General features: G+C 37.8%; 2 protein-coding genes across 6 annotated transcripts; both read left to right on the forward strand.

Annotated features, from left to right (window-relative positions):
- Window positions 1-1,179: 1,179 nt before the first annotated feature.
- Window positions 1,180-11,981, forward strand: LOC106150891 (monocarboxylate transporter 13). Of its 5 annotated transcripts, XM_087010232.1 has the most exons (8): window positions 1,193-2,401; window positions 2,503-2,637; window positions 4,002-4,600; window positions 6,939-7,241; window positions 8,246-8,523; window positions 8,734-8,959; window positions 9,140-9,283; window positions 9,789-11,981. In XM_087010232.1, the coding sequence occupies exons 3-8, from the start codon at window positions 4,462-4,464 to the stop codon at window positions 10,070-10,072; spliced, it is 1,374 nt and encodes a 457-aa protein (XP_086866358.1). In that variant the 5' UTR covers window positions 1,193-2,401; window positions 2,503-2,637; window positions 4,002-4,461; the 3' UTR covers window positions 10,073-11,981. The 5 variants fall into 5 exon arrangements, with proteins under 5 accessions (XP_086866359.1, XP_086866358.1, XP_013379362.2 ...); XM_013523908.2 differs by lacking the exon at window positions 2,503-2,637; XM_087010231.1 differs by lacking the exon at window positions 1,193-2,401 and having other exon boundaries at window positions 2,421-2,637.
- A 2,055-nt stretch (window positions 11,982-14,036) lies between these two features.
- Window positions 14,037-19,607, forward strand: LOC147762333 (uncharacterized). The gene is made up of 3 exons (XM_087010243.1): window positions 14,037-15,123; window positions 15,539-15,646; window positions 18,563-19,607. Exons 1-3 carry the CDS (start codon window positions 14,938-14,940, stop codon window positions 18,872-18,874), a joined length of 606 nt encoding a protein of 201 aa, XP_086866369.1. The 5' UTR covers window positions 14,037-14,937; the 3' UTR covers window positions 18,875-19,607.
- Window positions 19,608-20,515: the final 908 nt, after the last annotated feature.

A 20,515-nucleotide genomic window follows, 5' to 3' on the forward strand; every position in this document is an offset into this window, starting at 1 on the left:
AGAATCAATGATTCGCACTGTGAATAATATGGTGTATTTACATATGTTATCATGTGTCATTTTCCTTTTCCCAATATTTCAAGGTGGAATGTCTGGGGATGGTGAGTAAAACACGTTTTTTTGTCTTGCTGGGGTAGTAACATCTGCCTTCCAAGCGACACCGACAATTTATGTATTCAAACATGCGCCCAAGAGTTATCCAATAAAACAACATTCGCTAAACTGCAATAAAATGACTTAGCTGTAGAAGGGTCAGACATCAAACGTCAATTGTCATATTCTAACACAAGTCTTAGATTTTGGAGCACAAATGCACAGCTTAACGACTCTAGCCACGAATAAACTATCCCATCGTAGAATACCTTCTCACAACCTCGACATTTCATTACACAAACAATTTGGCCAGCTTCCATCCGGGTCTCTGGCTGTATACGTATAGGTCCCCTATTCCCTCTACCAGGGTGACAGGTATTATAGGGAAATTTTGAAAAAAGCAGAGAATGAAATGACTATTTATCTAAAGACATACCTGTGAATATCTTATGAAAAAAATCTGTTGGCCTGGTAGAGGGCAGAGAATGAAATGACTGCCTATTTATCTAAAGACATATTTGTGAATATCTTGCGAAAAATCAATCTGTCGCCCTGGTAGGGGGTAGGCCCTCTACGGGTTATTTTTGTACGGCAGCAATGCGTTCTCGACAATCGGAGCGTACCGAACGGGCCGATAAGCTGATAAACGGTTTGTGTAATGAAACGCTGTGCTTGTGGTAAGTAATATTAATTTTTACGTTGGAGTAGTTAATTCGTGGCAGGAGTCGTTGATATGTGCAATAGTGTTCACAAACTTGAGGCTCCAGTTAGAAAACACTCAATTCGTTTTATAAGGCCCGAGGATTGCTCGTCGCATTGTAGAGTACCTGGGCCCGTAATGCCCCTATTTCACACAGACCACGAATCCCACGAATCGCAAGGAATTGACAAATTTCAGGAACTTGAAAGCATCGCGCATTGCGACCGAGCGCAAGCGTCTCGATTCCATAACTCGCCTATACTCGCCCCATATAATACATTGTAGCATCTGTGTGATAACGCTATTCGCTCGATGCTTTCGAGTTACGGAGCCCGTGTTTGAACCATATATGTTTGTAAAGATTTCCACACCAGAGATTACTGAATAGGCTGAAACTACTGCGCATGAGGTGAAATCAAAGAACTGTTCAGTTCTGTTCAGTTCGAAATCCTATAGCTATAGCTTATTTTTCTTTTTTTTGGTTTGCGATTATGTGCCTATTGTCAGAGACATGGGTCAACGGATTTCTTTGAGTAGTTGGCCGATTCAGCGTGCATCTAATTCAAGGTCCCAGCATTCCTTTTCTTTTGATACCGGTCGCACCAGAGGCGGGTCCGGAGATACTATCTGACACAGTGACAGTCTTCCAAATTATCTTTGTTGACCCATCCTCCATTTTTGACTGTCTTCCGACAGAAAAAATTAAATACCCGTGAGTGTTAACTTGAAAATCTGACCGTCTTCCTGAAGACTCAGAAGACGGCCTCAACCCGCCCCTGCGTACGGTATGGATGACTGAAATCGTAGGCCCCAGTCGACACTAACGGTCTACGTAGATCGATCCGACTCTGCGGGGTCTCTCGCTGAGTGCAATCAGCTTAACTGAATGACACGCCTCCTCCCGGCGTTGAGCCGAATACAAAAAGTTGGTGATTATAGGAGTACGCTGGAAACAAGAGGGTACGTGTCATTCAGTGTTAAAAGCTGATTGACCTCAGCGAGAGTCCCCGCACAGTTGGAACTATCTACCTATGCAGTGTATGGGTATGGGGTCTTTGATGAGTATAAGCACCTGACACAAATCGATCGCCGACACACCACCACCAACCATTTTTATCAAGACAAAGTGAACTTAAGCAAGACAAAGTGACCTTTAGCAAGACAAAGTGACCTTTTCCATAAGGGCAGAAAGCACCCTGGGCTTGCTACTTTACATTTGTAGATGGTGTCAACTGAATGTTCATGCATTACAGAGATAATGAGCTGTATTCAAATCCAGAATTATCGTTGCAAACTATAATTACTTTCATAACCAAGTACTTGCTGGCAATATATCCGGGGAGTCTCCCCTCTGAACTTAATCTGACATCTGGGCACCAGACTTCATGGTTGCACAGGCACACATCAAAGGGTGAGCATTACATCACATTGTCCAATGGCAGGTCACTACTGGTCCACGAGGGTAAGTAACCACAACTTTTACTGTCTTACAATCAGACAGCCTTTGCCACCCAGTAGGACAGCACGGAAAGAAGACTAGTAAGGACTATACAACAATACCTGCTTAAGAAAGCATCAGGGGCTTAGACACAAGACCCCCAAAACAAGGTAAGGCATTCTTTCACTTTTTATGTACAGACACACAAGTTCGAAAATCGGCATGATCGGGCCACTATTTTACTAGTTATGCTGTTTTTTACTCTTTTCAGCATATATGCAACACTGTAAACACAATATAAGAAAAACAGATGGGCCAATTGTCATGAAAGTCACAGGAGTGGTCAATTTTACTAGAATGCAAGTTGAGTTCGTAAATCAGCATAATCGTGCCATTATTGTAGAAGGTATGCTGTTTTTTCACATTTCCTCAGATTCAGTTTTTAGGCATGTTAACAGTCTCATTATTAAACTAATAAGATACGTGAAAGTGTTTGTTTGACATTTCCTGCATCTTTACAACATTGTTAGTTGATTTTGTAAAAATGATGGTAAATATGTTATCGTGTATTGTGTAATAAAGTTTCAAAAATGGAAATAAACTAATATCATTGCAATTTGTCAGATTCAATCATTCACTATGTTCAGAATCTCAGAATGGAAGAAATTGGACATTTAACACTGCTCTATTGATACTTTTCTCATCTCATCAATTTTCTTAGTTGATCATATAAAAATGGCAGTAAACTGTTAATTTTGTTTTATGTTAAAAATTGTTAAAAATGGGGAAAAAAACATTTCAGAACAGTGCTGTCTTGTTTACATTTTGGCATTTTCAAGTTGTGACTTTGAAGTTCCATGGGCCTGAAGACCTTTGCTAGTCACATTTTCTGAATATCCATGATACTAATATTTTATTATTAAAAATAGATGGTCATTATGCTGTTAAACATTATGTAATATTGCATCAAAATTTGAAAAAAACCTTTTTTGGGCACTGCTCCCATGATTACCTTTTAAGAAAAACCATATCACTTACTGTTCTCAAACTTACAGGAAAGAAACATGGGACTAAAATACAGCTTCAGTAGGCAATGCAGTCTGTTTGGTAAATTTTTCTGCCAGTTAAACAGTTTTTTTGTGAAAATTTAATTCTTCACATATTGGCATTTTCAAGGTGTGACTTTGAAGTTCCACAGGCTTGAAGACCCAGGCTAGTCACATTTTCTGAAAATCCATGATACATATATTTTGTTATTAAAAATTGATTGTCATTATGCTGTTAACCATTATGTAATATTGCATCAGAATAGAAGAAAACACAATTTTGGGTGCTGCTGCCATGATGACCATTATGGGAAAACCATGTTACTTATGATTGCCAAACTTTCAAAAAAGAAATACAGGACTAAAATGCAGCCTGAGTTGGAAAAGCAGTCTAATTGACTTTTTTTTCTGGAAGTTTTACATTTTCAAAGTGTGAACTTGAACTCCCATGGGCCTGAAGCCTTATGCTTGTTTCACATTTTACTTACATTGGTATTACCTGTTGAGCATAATTAAAATTTGATGTTGAATTTGCAGTTTAACATAATGTACTTTTGCATCGGAATTGACAGTAGCCTATTTTGATATTTCCTGCTTTTTGTCTGTACATTTGACAGCTTTGCTGCCTTGTTATTATCCTTATCTGTTCGGCTCGCTGTAATTGGGAGTAAAATTATACTTATTACATGTATCATTAACTCAAAAACAGCTATCTGATTTTCAGTACAAGACGGTGGCATTATTAGCGGTACAAATGATATTTACCAGTCTCCAAATTGAGAAACCTAGAGCTAAAACGGATTTATAACTTGCCAACGCGTTTGGAGATGGTGTACCTTGGCGATTAAGGGAAAATTACAAAACCCTCCAGAATTTTGTAGCTGTTGTTATGTAATGGTATATTTAGTGCTGGTTGACTTAAAGCTTACCTTGACACAACCACGACACCGCTGTGAGCCGCCGTGTTGGGGACCTATTTGACGTTCACTACACATGCTGACAAGATACGGTTTGCAAGAAGAAACGCACGAAAGATTTACAGAAAACAGAAAAAGTCGGCCTGGCGTGTAAAATACCAACTTCACTGACTAATTGTGCTGTGAAATACGCAGGATATCATCTCGGCCTTTTGCTTTTTATTGAGGAAAAGCAACGAAGGAACAGAGGCGAAGCGATTTATAAAGATGGCATACCAAGGTTGGTTCGTCCTGATTGCGACAATTCCGGCTTCCCTGGTTTGTGCAAGTTTTGCATCGTGGTCAGAGTTTGTTGCGATGTTAAGTCAACCCGATTCCGGGATCTATGGCTCGGTGACTCTACTAGGTAAGTTGTATTGGCAGAGGACGGGTAAAAAGTTTGTAAGAACATGTGGAAATAGAGGTTCATAAAACTAACATTCCAGGTTCAAGACAACATGTACATATACGTACAAAACGTTGCTTTTAGATTTTTTGTAGAAGAATAGTTCACGCCTTATCTCTACTCTCCTCCACCGGGATAAGTTTTTCGTGGAATATTTACTGATATTTATCTCGTTTTTTCTGCACACATTTCAGTACTGTGATCCTGATATGAAAAGCAAATATAACACGGTAGTGTTATACAATTTGTCTCTGTCTTTAAATTACATTCACAATCACGGAAGAAAACCCAAAATTAGAAACAAAAGTCTCGGTAGAGTAATAAATATAGATAACTGATGACAGAAAAGGCAGACCTGGTGACGATTCTAAATTGTAGAGGTACTTTGGCCTCATTATTTCCATTTGGCTCTTTTGATCTTTTCCACCAAAAACCATCGCCACACCTGATCGCCACACTCCGAGCGTTATGTAACCTTCCAACCCGGAGAATATATCCATATTCAGGGCAACTGTAACAAATATTGGAGTCCCTGTATTTAGTTTTATTGATCGACCATTTTTATCGGACATAGTCGTTTACGCTTAAACTAATAGTATTACGACACACAGGAATCGAACGATTCCTTATATTATAAAAACTGAGCCTCTAAAGTAGAAAGAGAGAGACCCAGGGAAATCGGCACTGTCCCTACCTGCGTGCCGGCCTGTAGCCCATATATGAGAGGAATAAAGACTACCTGAAACACAGTTTAATCTGTTGTGTGTATTCAAGCCGCCGTTTCTCAAAAATTAGTAACCAACCCAGGTTAATTACACAAACTCTCTTTATTTCAGTTGGTAACGTTTACGTAACCAACAAGGCATTGTCTCTCTGTCAGAAAAATAAAAACACAAATGACTTCATCACACAGCTGGCCTCTGGTAGACATTTCCTTAATTGTCACTGTCAAAGATATAAATAAATAAATAAATAAACAAATAAACAAATAAATAAATAAATATAACGAGCCAAACTAGGCAAAAGAATACTCTTTCCCTGTGACCTGAACATTATGGTAAAATTAACATCTATTGTATTCTATTTGCCGAACGAAGCGAGGCACATTTTCCTTCCCCCCTTAGCAAAGTCTTGGTTCCGCCACTGATCAAATGCACAGATTTTAAATATGGCACCAATCATGACACCTTATCATAATTATACCATTCACCCAAAATCGTGTTAACAGTCATTAGCCACCCTCGGACCCAGGTTTAATGTTTTTAAAACTCCCCAAGTGTAGCGAGGCAAATATAGAATGAAAGAAGAAGGGAAGTATTACTTTTAAGTGCAGACCACAGGGGTTGTAAATTGTCCAGTTTTTGTCTAGTTTGGGGTGGGGGGGGGGGAAGCCAACAGTGTATCCTATGTACACTGTATAGTGTATAGTGTGAATGATTTGTCATACGATGGAATGCAAAACCCTACTGTGCCAAAGACACCCTTCCATAAGTATCATAGGCACGCACGCTAAAGTTCATATTGTTCAAATGCCCGTGTAGAGCCGCATTTTGCAACCGACCGCATTTTGCAACCGGTTGCAAAATACGTTCAGTTGCAAAATGCGGTCCTACTAAGTACAGCCGCATTTTGCAACTGAACGCATTTTGCAACCAAAGAAAATCGTGAAAACGCATTTTGCAACTGCAACGCATTTTGCAACCAGGATTCTTTTCTAAGAGTCTAAAACAGTTTGAAGTACTAAACAAGTAGAATTAGAGGGGGGACGGGTTTGCTTCGACTAAATGCGGCTCTACACCCCCAATATGATACGAACAGGAAACAGTCACAAGTAGGCCTAATCCTCATGAACCAAATCAGAAGTTAAATTTGTAGCTAAATGTTATAGGGAAAAGCAGGACTTCTTAGTACAATTTAACACAATAGCCCAAAATACGTATGGCATGTCTATGTGGAGGAACCTTTAATGGATGTGGTAGTATCATGTAAAATATTATATCCTGGCATAATTAAGGTTGGCAGAATTTGTTCCAATTGCGTAAACGTCTTCATAATCATATGCATTAATCTTTATTATATGTATTAGTGTTCGTGTAAAATACATGTAATCCTTAATTTGTTATTGTACTGTTCGTACGGTAGTTACAGAATATAATAGTACAGTGTAGCTTAAAGTCATATTAAAATGCACAAGTACCGAAAAAAAAATGGTAAATTAGTAAGAAAGAAACATATTAAGACATCATATGTAGGTTTAATAAATGATAATCAGGATGCATTATTTTTATAAAAATTTCAGGCTTTGTTCAGTCAGTTTACGTCCTGAGTGCTTTCGTGCCCAGTCCATTTACAAAGATGGCCGCCAAACACCTCAATATACGCCTGTCTTTTATGACCGGATTGGCAATCTCGTTCTTGGGCCTGGTGCTGAGTTCCATCGCCCCGGATATTACATTTCTGACAATATCGCGCGGAGTTTTTGTTGGTTTTGGCGTCAACTTCACCATGGTGCCCATATCATTTCTTATAGCTGAGTGGTTTCCATGGGAACATCGTTTCCACGTTTTGGCAACAAGTTTTCGGATGATGATTAATCCAATAGGTAAGGGCAGCTTTTCGTAATGTCTATTTCTTTAGTTGATTTTGCATATTCACCAACTGCTACCTGGAAAACACATTGACTTGCAATTTTAATTCTCTATTAGAGCTTCAATCATAAGACATAAAATCGATTCATAACAGTCACCATGTTGTCATGACTGTCAGCTTTAATGAATCAGCTTTACTGACGAAAACTTTAATAAAATAAATGTTAGCAGCAGCTCAGTTTAAGGTGGTTCGATACGTTAAAATGGCCTAAATCTGACAAATCCAAATCTGATCTGATCCCATCTTTTTAATGTAAATTGCTTATCTAGATATTAGTGCAATAAAATCAAACACTTTTAGAGCAAAAAAAAAAAAAAAATTTCGTCGTGAATAACACCAACCCACGCGCATCTGCTTTTGAGTCCCGCTCGCAATTTATTAAACTGCTTTGTAAATTGGTGTAAGATAGTGATCTGTTTCCGTCGTTACTCCGAAATTAAGTAAAATATTATCATTAAAATTGGCATTGCTGACGACCAGGGTGTGAGCTACAATCCCATGCTAATGTTTGCCTTTGAAATATTTTATTTATGAGATATGATCCCCTAATTACGATGTCTCACCACACTAAGGCATTAATACGCCTCTTTAATGATAAAATCAGAAGTAAGCCTTTTAAGAAGATTGCCTTACACGGGATTGTTGCACTTATTGTCCTGATTAGATAGGCTTTTAAATGGTGCTGATAGCTTATCAAGTGAGGGAGATCGGCTTGAAATAGAAAACACAATTTTCACAACAAAAACGCTGTCATTACGTCATCAGTCCGAATAAACATTCGTGTCGATGTATTTTCGATGTAACAGCAATATCTCATAACATGACGATGTTGATTTCATTCTTATGATCATCTCTGCATTATGTAAGCGGATAGGAAAATAGACACTAACATATTGAACCACCTTAACGTGTTTCAAAGGTCCATTGAAAAACGGCCATCTTCTGTTCAATTTCCAGGGAGCGTAGCTGGCGCTAATCTTATCAGATGGATTAATGATCTTCTCGGCTGGAGGTATTCTTTTGGTGTTCTCGCCATTCTTGCAGTCTGTACTGCTTTTGGTTTGGTGCTGTTTCTTCGCCACCCAGAAGAACAAGACAAAGATAAGGCACATTCTGAAGCACTCGAACAAAGTAAAATTCCATGGAGCAGGGCATCTAAAATGATTATATTTGTTCTTTGGGTGACTATATCATCTTGCAAAGCAGTTGGTCAAACAGTATTTTACACCATTGTGGTAGGTTATAGGATATGTAACATTAACATGAAATGGACTATCAGAAAAATAATTCTATAAATCTTATATAAATAATTAATGATATTAAAGTTATAGGTACAAGTCATTCAAGTCATTCAATCATTCAAGTCATTCAAATGTACCATATATGCGCTCTATGATAGGTGGGTCAAAATGTTTAAACATTAACACTATAAAAATGTGTTTTAGGTAAAATATGGAGAGGACCTGGGTTTTGATGCTCTTACTGCCACTCATCCCTTGACAGCAGATGGGATAACAGGATCTATATCTAGAGGGCTCACCTCTTTCCTTGGAGACTATATAAAGGGGAACATTCTGCATATGTATGCCGTTTGTGCCACCATGTTGTCAGTGGCCAATGTTTTGGTGCCGTATGTTAAATCGCCCGTTGAATTGATAATATTTGGCGCAGGTAAAAAAAAAAACTAGAAAACGCTATTTTTTCGTATCTTGTAACGTAAGATTCACTTGACCCTATTTTATTAAAGACAGAACGATGTTTTTCTTATTTGTAGACTGCTATTGTAATATCTTATATTCTCTCTGATATTTGTTTTATTATTTGCTTTCAAATCATGATTTTACATCACAGTAATAGGAGCCGGACAGGGTCCTATCTTGGCCGCGTGGTATGCCGCGTGCAGTGAAGCTCTTGGTGGGGAAAGTGTGCACACGCTTTTTGTCCTCCAACTTGTAAGCTGGGGAATAGGGCAATCCATTGGAAGTATCTTACCAGGTGATATCCATCATCTTCTTATTTAGTTTTGATCACTATTCCTCAAAATTCATTGTGACATTCATACAGAGAAAAAATTAAAATGTCATTTAAAGTGGATTGCAGTTGACATAGGGCAGATATTACCAAGAACCCACACTTCATTCATTTTGTATTGGCATTAAATTAATTTTGTATTGGCATTAAAAATTCAAACTTGGTTTGTGGATTAGCAGTTAAAATATGAACCCATTCAGAACAGCGGACTAACAGATTCGCGGATCAAATATGGCGACTCACTTAAAAGTTTGCCGCTTAATGCTCGATTTGACACTGAATAGATTCCCCGCGGGTTTTACGCAACAAGCGTTTAAGTGCGTAGGCCATATTTGACCGGCAGATCTGTTAGTCCGTTGTTTGTTAAACCGATCCAGGCCTTTCCATTCGTAATTCGGAAAATCCCTTTAAGTTTCCAGTCGTAGCACAAAGTTACATTTACAATGATGATTATTTTTATTCCTTTCAGGGCTTATTCTTGATTTTACGAAGAGTTATACCTTGCTGTTTCATGTATTGGCAGTGTCCTATGGCTTCATTGTATTTGGGTTTATTTGTATAATACTGCTCAATCGACGACATGCTTCTGTCAACGAAGGGTATCGTACTTACAACATGGCGTTAGGAAAAATCGGCTCAGCCTCTAAAACTGCTGAAGATATGTCAACGTCTGAATATCGATTGATACTTGAATCATATATAAAATATGATTACGTTGAAGAGAGGGTCCAGCCATCTCAGGATGAACGATGAAAGGCAACTGACAGGAGACCTGATTTCGGCAAATCTGGGATGATTCCGTAATTCACTTACACGCAGGTGGTTAAATCATGTGACCAAAAATCATGTGACCACGTGGCGCCAAAGATACAATGGAAACGTGAATGTCCCGCAAGCAGCTACTATGGAAGGAGACGTAAATACATTCAGAAGTTAGATACCATGTTTTGGAAGACCATTATGTTCTAGCCACAAGTTTTTTGACCTCTCCTGTTTGGAAAACATATCTATGTAGTGGCTTCAAGGTGGCCTGGATGTGAGGAACTTTGCAGCTTTTGCTTGCAAACTACATTGAGGGTCGTATATAATTTTTAGTAGGCATAAAAAGCTTCACCAATGCAATTTGTATCATACTTAGTATTCTGCCGTGAATAAATTTATCTATTTATAAAAAACACTTCATTAAAACGGGATATGTTGCGGTTGCTTTTAGCGGAACTAAATGCCCACTACAAAGTGCACAGTGGCAGGTCATTGACTTTGATATAGACAATTTACCGCAGACTCAGTAAACCTTTTCTTTACCAGAGCTCGGTTGGATGCAGACAACCTCACCAGGCACAAAACAGAAGTGTGTTTAGCTGCTGACATATCTGTGAATACCTCGTGATAAAAGTCTACAGAGTACAAAATACCTTTGAGCGTATTATTTAATGGATACTTGCGAGAAAGTTTTCAAAATCGCAACGAATTCATTGACATATTTTTACCGACCTTTTATAATACAGTTGGGAGATCCTTTAAGGCTCATTCCTTATGATATATCTGTCTGATAGATTTAGATATTTACATGCGTATTTGCCGCTATCGCATCCATATTAAGATTAAAAAAATGTTAAGTACCTATGTTAGCTTTGTTGCTATGGTGATTTGACCTTAGGATTCAATTATTCTTGAACACTATGGGAAATTTAATGTTTTGCATATATTTTCAATTTCTTCACAGGTGAAGTGCGATCATAGTCCATTTCTCCTACAGATGGTCTTCAATACATATGACAAACATAGTTGAAAATATTTATAGGTGCCCATGCAAATTTAGTTGCTATGGTAACTTATTTTACTATAAAATTGAAAATCTTCATTTTCTTGGTACGTTTCTATTTTTTTTTTTTTTTTTTTTTTTTTTTTTTTTTTGCCGGTAACGTGTTTTCATTGACTTAATTAACTCACCACACTAGGGGTGCTTTCCCAGAGATTTAGATCGATCTAAAGATTAAGTTTTAGATCGACCTCACTCCCTGGGGGTTCACGCTAAATTGCAGTCTGCCAAGCGGGCACCATAGTTAATTACCCCCTTACAGCTTTTAGTAGGCGGGACAGACGCTTAAGCCGGCCAAGCTGACAGTAATTTAGTGAGACTCCCCACAGGGATAGATCGATCTAAAAATCTATGGAAATGGGGTGTAAGTCATCAGTACATAGCAAAACTAGAATTTGTCAAAGAGTGATTGATACCCATCATCAGTATATAGCAAAACTAGAGTTTGTCAAACAGTGATTGATACCCATCTATATTCTGTTGCTATGGCAACTTGCTTTAAGATAAAACTGTTTTATTGGTATATTTTCAAAGTTTACTTTGCAGGCAAAGTATTCTCAACAACTTAACTCACCACGCTATCTGTTGATGTTTTGTTAAATGTAAGTTGAGGAAATTCTTGATTAAAAAGCATTTGTTAAGCAATTTTAGCCAGCCAGTTTACCTCAGCTTTTGTCTATTGCTAGATTGCCTGATCGCCAGCACTAGCTGCAGACGCAATATAATAGTAACACACAAAGCATACGCAATGTTGTGTAGAAATTTGTCAATCTACAGAATCTAATAGAAAACAACTAAAAATAAATTCGTGGATAAATTCCGCCCGCATTTATTCGTTAAGTCTGTTGTTCCTTATGATTCCACTCACCACAACTCCCGCAAAATCTCTTTTCATTTTAAGCAAAGACACGAGATTTTGGTCCATCTCGGATGATACCCAAAGTGAACTCCGCGCCTTTCAGTCAATGAATAAAACTGTGGCTTAGGACCCTAAATATTACAACTGTCTATGCGTGTGCGTTGTCCTTTCTTTCAGTTCAGCCACCTCAAATATTCAGATTTTGTTTGCAAAGGCTTCTCATATACACGTATGATAATTAGAGTTCCTTTGAATTAATAAGCAATGTTCTAGTGTCGGGTCGCAGCGGATAGTAGTCATAAAATATACATCCAATTAAATATACATCCAATTTAATAAGCACCTAGCCTAAAGGGGACTGCGGTAGATAAGGTTGGTAGGGGAAATGGAGACAACGAAAAGTTATTCTTTTTCAAACATATATATATATATATATATATATATATATATATATATATATATATATATATATATATTGTATTTCCCACAAAGGAAAGCCTCGTGAATTAAGTCACTGTGAAAGATGGTTCGACAAAAGTCCCTTTATGTAATGGAATGGTTGTATTTGATTTTTCACGTACAGTAACACGACCAACAAAACCCATCGGCACAGTGTCTGTGAATGGCGTCTCGGAGTTAGAAGAGAACGTCACGGTATTGCTAGATAACGTCGCAGTGTCTGTTGATAACGTTACAATATCTGTAGATAACGTCACAGTATCTGTTGATAACGTCATAGTATCTGTAAATAACGTCACAGGATCGGTCCACATCCATGACGCATACGATATCATAATTGGTAAGCTTGTCTCTGACGGGGGATCATCAATCCACTCTGCTGACTCTCCGAACCCTTGAAAATGAGTTGAGTGTGCATATATAATATTAGGTGTCGTCAGTTCCTCAAGAGAGTTAGCCTCAGCGATGTCATTTGACGTCACCAGCGCTGTTCTCACAGCTGAAGCGGTAATTTCGTGTGTTGTTGCCCAGAGGGGCTCTAGAACAGTCATTTTCATCTCGTCAAAGGGTGTCGTAGAGTTAGAGCCAATTCTCATTGAAGGTGTCCACATCCAAGACCAATAAGACACCATTATTGCTAGACTAGTGTCGGAGGGTGTGGCGTGCAACCAATCGGGTTCAGACGGTTTAGGCAGCACGGTTGATGATGCTTCAATAATGCTTGCCCCAGATGTTGCTCCTGCTTTACAAATTGGGTATAATGTCGCCACTGCTGCTAAAAGTAGTGCAGAATTATCCCAGCACGTGATAATGAACAACAGTATTGCCAGTATAAGTATAAGTTGCATTTCTATCCGTCATATATCTGTAAGGCTAACCTGAAGACTATACACAACCATGCTGCACAAGATGTAATGTGATATTTAAGTAATACATTGCTACGATCCGCCCTGATGTTGAAGTGTAAGGGCAATATTGAACGACCGATCTTTTTTTATTAGAGTCGCACGATGGAAAATTGCACCAGGTAACCCGATTAACTCATGGGCCTCACCAGCACATATCTCTTCGCAGTGTCGCGATTTGGACATCTTAGGAGGTACTGCAGTTGTGTGCACAACACTTGGAATTTAAGGTCAACTGACAATTGACCCCTGGTCTGTAAAGATACCTATGATTGGCGGTAAATATAGAACCCCTAGAAAGTAGAACGAAGTACGAAGGTCACACTAGATAAATCCAGAGTTAGGAGCAAGTACAGTAGGCCTAAAAGACGTGGTATACTCTTGAAGCACAATGTACGTGTAGCACTTGATATTTAGAAGTATAAATATTTTGATGCATCTAGAAAGATCTACATGATAGTTGTTGAATACAGTCCGAGCTTTCGGCCCCTGGGCCTTCTTCGGGGAATATATGGTAAGGCCCATGAGTTAATCGGGTATACCTGAATTGATATTCCCCGAAGAAGGCCCAGGGGCCGAAAACTCGGACTGTATTCAACAAGTATTATGTAGATCTTTCTAGATGCATCAAAATATTTATACTTCTATTATTACCAAGATCTATACGGTAAATCAACATGAATCCGCACTTGATATTTAAAATGCAACTGTTTTGGTTAGATATGTATTAACATTTTTATTCCAGCTGGACTGAATGACGTTTAAAAATTTTCTCTATAAATTACGTGTATTTGTGCTGTCGTGCAGTACAGTATTGCTTCCTTAAACGTGAGGCTTTTTTAAGGGTATTAAAATACAAGCCATTGTTACAACAAATATATACTTTCAGAGATTTGATCTCTGCAGTGAAAAAGATAAGTTAATGATGTAGATATTCTATTTTCTATGGACCGCATTCACCGGAATGAGTCTGAATAAGATCATTAAATTATCGCAACAACATGGGACACGCACAGCATGGGAATTAACGTCACGTGCAGCTTTAGTTGTATTCTAGCGTTTGTAAAGAAAATCAATTGTAAATGGGTAGAGGGAGGCCGCCATATTAAATAGTGATATATGTGGATTTTTCAATTTTTTTAATTTTTTTACCTCATTAATGAGACGATTGACACCAAAAGAGTCTTGAAGCAAGAAAATACTATCATAAACTTCCCTGCAAAATTCCATAACGATAGTTACTTCCATGGTCAAATCCAACCATTTTACAACAAATTTCTCAGCCTTTTTGATATGTCAACATTTTTTCTGTGTTTTGTCCAAAACTTGCCATATATGTATATATGTATACTAAAGACAAAGTGTAAATTTTAATTAATTAATTAATTTATTTATTTATTTATTTCCAAAATGATTCCTCAAAACACAAAACACAATATACATGCTCTCGTCTTTAGCCATCTTAATACAAGTACAATTATATCTTCCTTAAAACCACGTAGGCACCATCATTGTAACCCAATAATATATTTCCCGCAGTAAAGTCAACTCGACCTTTGGCTCTAGCAGTAAGATGGAGAGCAAGACTGCAAGTTGCACCAATGGGGATTTCACGGTGGAATCCTTGCTGGATAACAACAGATTGCTGAACTTGCCGCTAGGTGGCAGAGTGGACAAAGTGTACACCATTGGTTGCTTTGATCTGTTCCACGAAGGACACGTGAACTTGCTGAACAGGTGCAAAGCCCTTGGAAAACAGGTGATTCATTGTGTGATGCAGATGTCTGAAAGTGTCGTTAACCACCCACCTCCAAAACCACTACGACCACTGTCACTTCCTAGCAACTAATGTTGAATATAGAATTCTTATCGTCATTTTTGTTCTTCTTATTATCAATTCATTTACTTTTTATGGACTTTTTATTACCTAATTCGGCAAGACATCGTTTTACGCAGTATTTAAAGCGGGACATACGTCATAGCCATGTTATACGTGTAGTTAATATTTATTTGTCCAAGCCTTAAGGATTTGAGCAAATTCTCAAATTCTCATTCTAGCACTTCTATTCTACTTCTATCCGGGACTCCTAGGTTAATTCCGAATCTCTAATCAAATGATCCGTAATAAAACAAGTTTGACCAAAAGTTACCAGGACGTCCCATTATAATTCCAGCTCATAGTCGGTGTTCATGACAGTCGTAGCTGTTATAAAATGAAGCACAAGGTTCCCATTGAAACAATAGAGCAGCGGATGCTGAAAGTCAAGCAGCATGCGGATGTGGTAAGCAAAAATTACATTAAACAATTACTGATGACATCGTGTTTTAATGGGTCTCTTCTTCTTTTTATTTACAGTCTTTTCTTTCATTTTTTCTCAAACTTTATATATCGAAACACATGTCGGATGCTTATATCCAAAAACATGATACATTTTTAGTAAATACATATCCACTCTTGATGAAAAAGTCCATTTAACGGATTAGTAAAATGGGAAAATGCGTCGGGACGGGTAATCTTTGAGGTAATAGAGAGCTTTCGCAACTGCACGTTTAGGCGACCGACTACATTTAGCTATCCGTAACCGTAAAGTGACCAACGTTTATTTTTTCGTGATTTCGCAGAAAGACCCGGTTAGCCTTTACGGATAGTCGAATTGTACAGTAGGCTGATATATGTTTCCCGTGCTGTAAGCAGAGACGTTAAATTAGGTCATACGCCATTGGACAAGTTAGGTATTTTTTGCTGCACACGGGTCATGAACGAATAGGTATGATAAGCATGTATAGGAGTAAAAAATCTTAAAATTACACACACCTCAGCATGGACCTCCTGCAAATGGCAGTTCAAGACGATGATGAGGAGTTGATATACGCTCTCCTTCGCGATAGACGTCAGAAAAGGCTAATAACCTATGATCCTGAATGGCCAAGTTTTACTTTGGGTACCCTTACTAACGATCAGTGTTTGAACGACTTTCGCTTTGAAAAGGAAGATGTATTTCGCTTGGTAACGTTATTAGGACTTCCTGTCTTGATAACTGTAAGTAACAGATGCAGGTGCAGCGGACTTGATGCCTTATGTATGGTTTTAAGGAGATTTTCGTACCCAAATCGACTGAGTGATTTGGAAAGATTTTTTGGTCGACCTGCATCGACCTTATCCGTGATCATCAATCACACTGTTGGTCTACTCTATGACAGTCATCATCATCGTTTGGATACACTGGATAATCCGTGGATGGGTCCTGCACAACTTCAAATTTATGCTGATAAAATACATATAAAGGTGCGCCGCTGCAAAACTGCATAGGTTTTGTGGATGGCACGGTTCGTCCTATAAGCAGGCCAACACGCAATCAACGTGTATGTTACAATGGACACAAGCGCATTCACGCATTGAAATTTCAATCAGTGGTGATACCTAGCGGGTTGATTACGCATCTTTATGGTCCTCTAGAAGGGCGAAGACATGATTGTGCACTGCTTCGTTTGAATGGACTGATGGAACAAATGGAAGCTAGAGAGCTTACTGATAGGATTGGTCTTCCATACGCAATTTATGGAGATCCGGCTTACCCCGTTAGAAGGTATCTGTTGAGTCCCTTCAGAGGAGCAAATTTGAGTGCCGAAGAAGAAGAATTCAATGGGAGAATGTCATCTGTCGGGATATGCGTCGAGTGGGAGTTCGGAAACTTATTGCGAAACTTTGCCTTCCTGGACTTTCGAAAGAATTTAAAAGTTCTGTTGTCTCCTGTAGCCAAGTACTACTTCGTAGGTGGTCTTCTGATCAACTGCCATACCTGTGTGTACGGCAATCAGACCAGTCGGTACTTTCAGCTAGATCCTCCCACCCTGGAGAACTATTTAGCATGAAATGTACACGTGTAAATTGTGCGTATGAAAAATTAAAGAGTAAAATCTAAAATTCATACAGCAAGAAAACATTTATTTAGATGAAATCTTGAAGAAAAAACTACTGTTTTAACAAAGATTCATCTCATGTGTATTTTGTAGGCAGCAAGAGCCTAGTATGTCAATTCAGTTTTTCTTTTTAACCAAAGACATATATAACCATCTCCATCATGTGTTTGTCTTTCTCAATTTTAGCTTCTCGCTCTTTCTTTTCTAATTCAAAGCGTTCTTTCTCGAAGGCCAACGTGTCTTTCAGGTAACTGACGTTAATCTGCAGATGAATCAGTACGGCGCTTCTTAGTTGGCGGCATGTTGTCGCAATTTTCAGCTGAAAAAATAATCGTGTCACCAATTAATGCAGCGTTAGTTTTGTTGCTGATACAATTAATATTAATCAATATTTCTCTTCCCAAAATTTCAGACTGAAATGCAGTTTAACCAAAAAATGTTGACGATAGTACAGACCCCTTGATAAGATTTAGAGGCCCGTATCTAACAGTGTGAATATATATATATATATATATATATATATATATATATATATATATATATATATATATATATATATATATATATATATATTGTCGACTACTTCATTGTGTCTGCACTGGTTTAAAGGTTATTATGAACCGAGCAACGATGGGGCATGGATTTCCAGTATCGCATATAAACCGCTTCTATTAGGCTTCGTTCACATGCAATGTCTATTTTCTAAATTCTATTTTCTATTCGCGGTATGTCTTATGATCACGGTCTGTGCCCTGAATATCCCGCGGCGTAATTACTGGCAGCGCGAGCCAGTTACTATACTCGCGCTGCCAGTAACTTATAGTAACTGGCTCGCGCTGCCAGTAATTACGCTGCGGGATATTCAGGGCACAGACCGTGATCATAAGACATACCGCGAATAGAAAATAGAATTTAGAAAATAGACATTGCATGTGAATGAAGCCTTAGTGTCTTATACTACTTAAATAAAGTCGAAATGCCAAGGGATTAACCGAATTCATCACTCGGATCAGCCATAAAAGAGCTTTTAACTGCACTTCCTTTAAATTTTTGGTCGTAAACTTTACTTATCTGACCTACTTATTTCTCCAATTTTATATTCAGCATAGAAAGCAAGCAGAAAAATCTCCTAAAATATAATTTTTCGGGTTTTATGAAACATTTGGTCGACCTTCGTAGCAAAAAAAAATTGAGTTCATCTGCATCTTTAAGATCCGATAACTTAATGTCTATTATTATTATTATTATTATTATTATTATTATTATTATTATTATAGGTATTTTGCATTACAAGCCTGAACGCAGCTAACTTCTTCACGTGCATCGTGCATCTTGAAAAAGGAGAAACAGCCTTGTTTGTACGAGGGGACGATGCACCGAATTTCCCATACCGCAACATAGTCGAGAACATCATGCCCGTTGTTTTTTTACCTACAACACCGGGTATAAGCAGCACAATTCTTCGCACAGAGATATTTTCTAAAATACGAAAAGATAACGACGGGTATTTGAGTGACACAGCCTTGTCGTCGACGAGAGAAAGCGTTTCAAAGCGGATAAGGGTTAGAGCGAGGGTGAAGTCCCTGTAGAGGGCCCTGTAGTTCGTGAAAATTCTCTTAACCGTATACCTGTTGAAGGCATCTTTATATTGAAAGACGTTTGGTTGTTATTCGTTGTTACTTTATTATTCCTTTATTATAAAAAGGATTGATATTTTCATTACCGACATGTGTTATATGGAAGATGAAATATACAAAATGTGTTTTTGACTGACAAAAACATGGCCTCAATTCAGAACTACAGTGCATGCATTTCGGGTTTTTTTTTTTTTTTTTTTTTTTTGCAAGTTCAGATCATGGTCCATTGCAAAGCATATTACAATTAGTGTATTAAAGTCCAATGGCGAATAACGTCAATGTCCGGTTGATAACCCCCGATTCTCTGGGTAACTTGCAAGTGATAAAAATGTGCAGAATATTACTGATATGACTAGAAAGTATCAGTAATTTATGTTTATGCACCAGAAAGAGACGTTTTCCCCTTAATATAGCAAACATGTAGCTATGAAAAATCAGCTCTGCCCTTAATACTGCCAATAATGTCAACCTCTGATATGTTCTAATGTACATATGGCAGAAAAATTGTTTTCAAGTTGCAACAATATGCATTGTTATATACTGTTTGTGCAAATATTAACAAACTGCTGTTCTTTTATAATAATCCTAAATATGTCATAGTTCCGTGTGTTTTGAAACCGTTAAAAATCCAGGCTCCAGTTTTATAAAGTGCTTTGCACTAACCAACGGTAAAATCTTCTAAAAACTCGGTTAAATTTATACGTTATTTACAAGTAGATAAATTTCCTTTATGTCTCCTTATTTACCCAAGCGAAAATATAAGTAAAGGACAAACACAAATATGGTTCGAAATTGGGCCGATAGAGGTCCCTCTAGTAAAAGAAAAGTGTTAGTTATTACATGGTATATTGCATTAGATAATGTCAATTTAATTAAAATTACGTAATGTTATAGCATAAAAAATAAATATCAAAACAAATAGTGCACATATTTTCATTTGTGGGGTTGCAAAGAGGCCTTTTCGAGCCATTAAACAGATTAAATCTAGGCTCCGTGGTTTAATTGCTAGTTCCTGCAGGGATGGCGCCTGTGGAGGCGGGTAGACCATCAAGGAATTAGTCGGCATTGCTTTTAAGTGGGTCAGCTATATTTGATCCGCGGATCTGATGGTCATTTCAAAGATTGTGTGCACACAATAAAATAAAACAATATTTTTTTAAAGTAACACCATGGGTTTTGGGGAAATTCCAGATATTGGCTGGATAACTTGTTCATAGCAACCAATCGCTTGTTAACATGTTTAAAACTGTTTTTTTTTTAACTGTCCTTTATACAACACGATTTTAAACACCGTTCAGTAAACCTGTGTTTGGAGCATTAATTAGGCTTATTACCTCCGCCAAGGAGGTTATGTTTTCACCCCTGTTTGCTTGTTTGTTTGTCATCAATATAACTCAAAAAGTTATGGGTGAATTTCGATGGAATTTTCAGGGTAGGTCAGAAATGGGTTAACTTAGAAGTGATTAGTTTTTAGTGGTGATCTGGATCAACAATCAATCAAAAATCAATAATCAGAAATAAAAAACTAAGTTATGGACCAATTTTGATAAAATTTTCAGGAACTGTCAGAAGTAGGCCAAGGAACAGGTGATT

The sequence above is a fragment of the Lingula anatina genome, chromosome 4 (genome assembly GCF_051362555.1).
Source record: "Lingula anatina isolate TDL-2025a chromosome 4, LinAna3.0, whole genome shotgun sequence".
NCBI lineage: Eukaryota > Metazoa > Brachiopoda > Lingulata > Lingulida > Lingulidae > Lingula > Lingula anatina.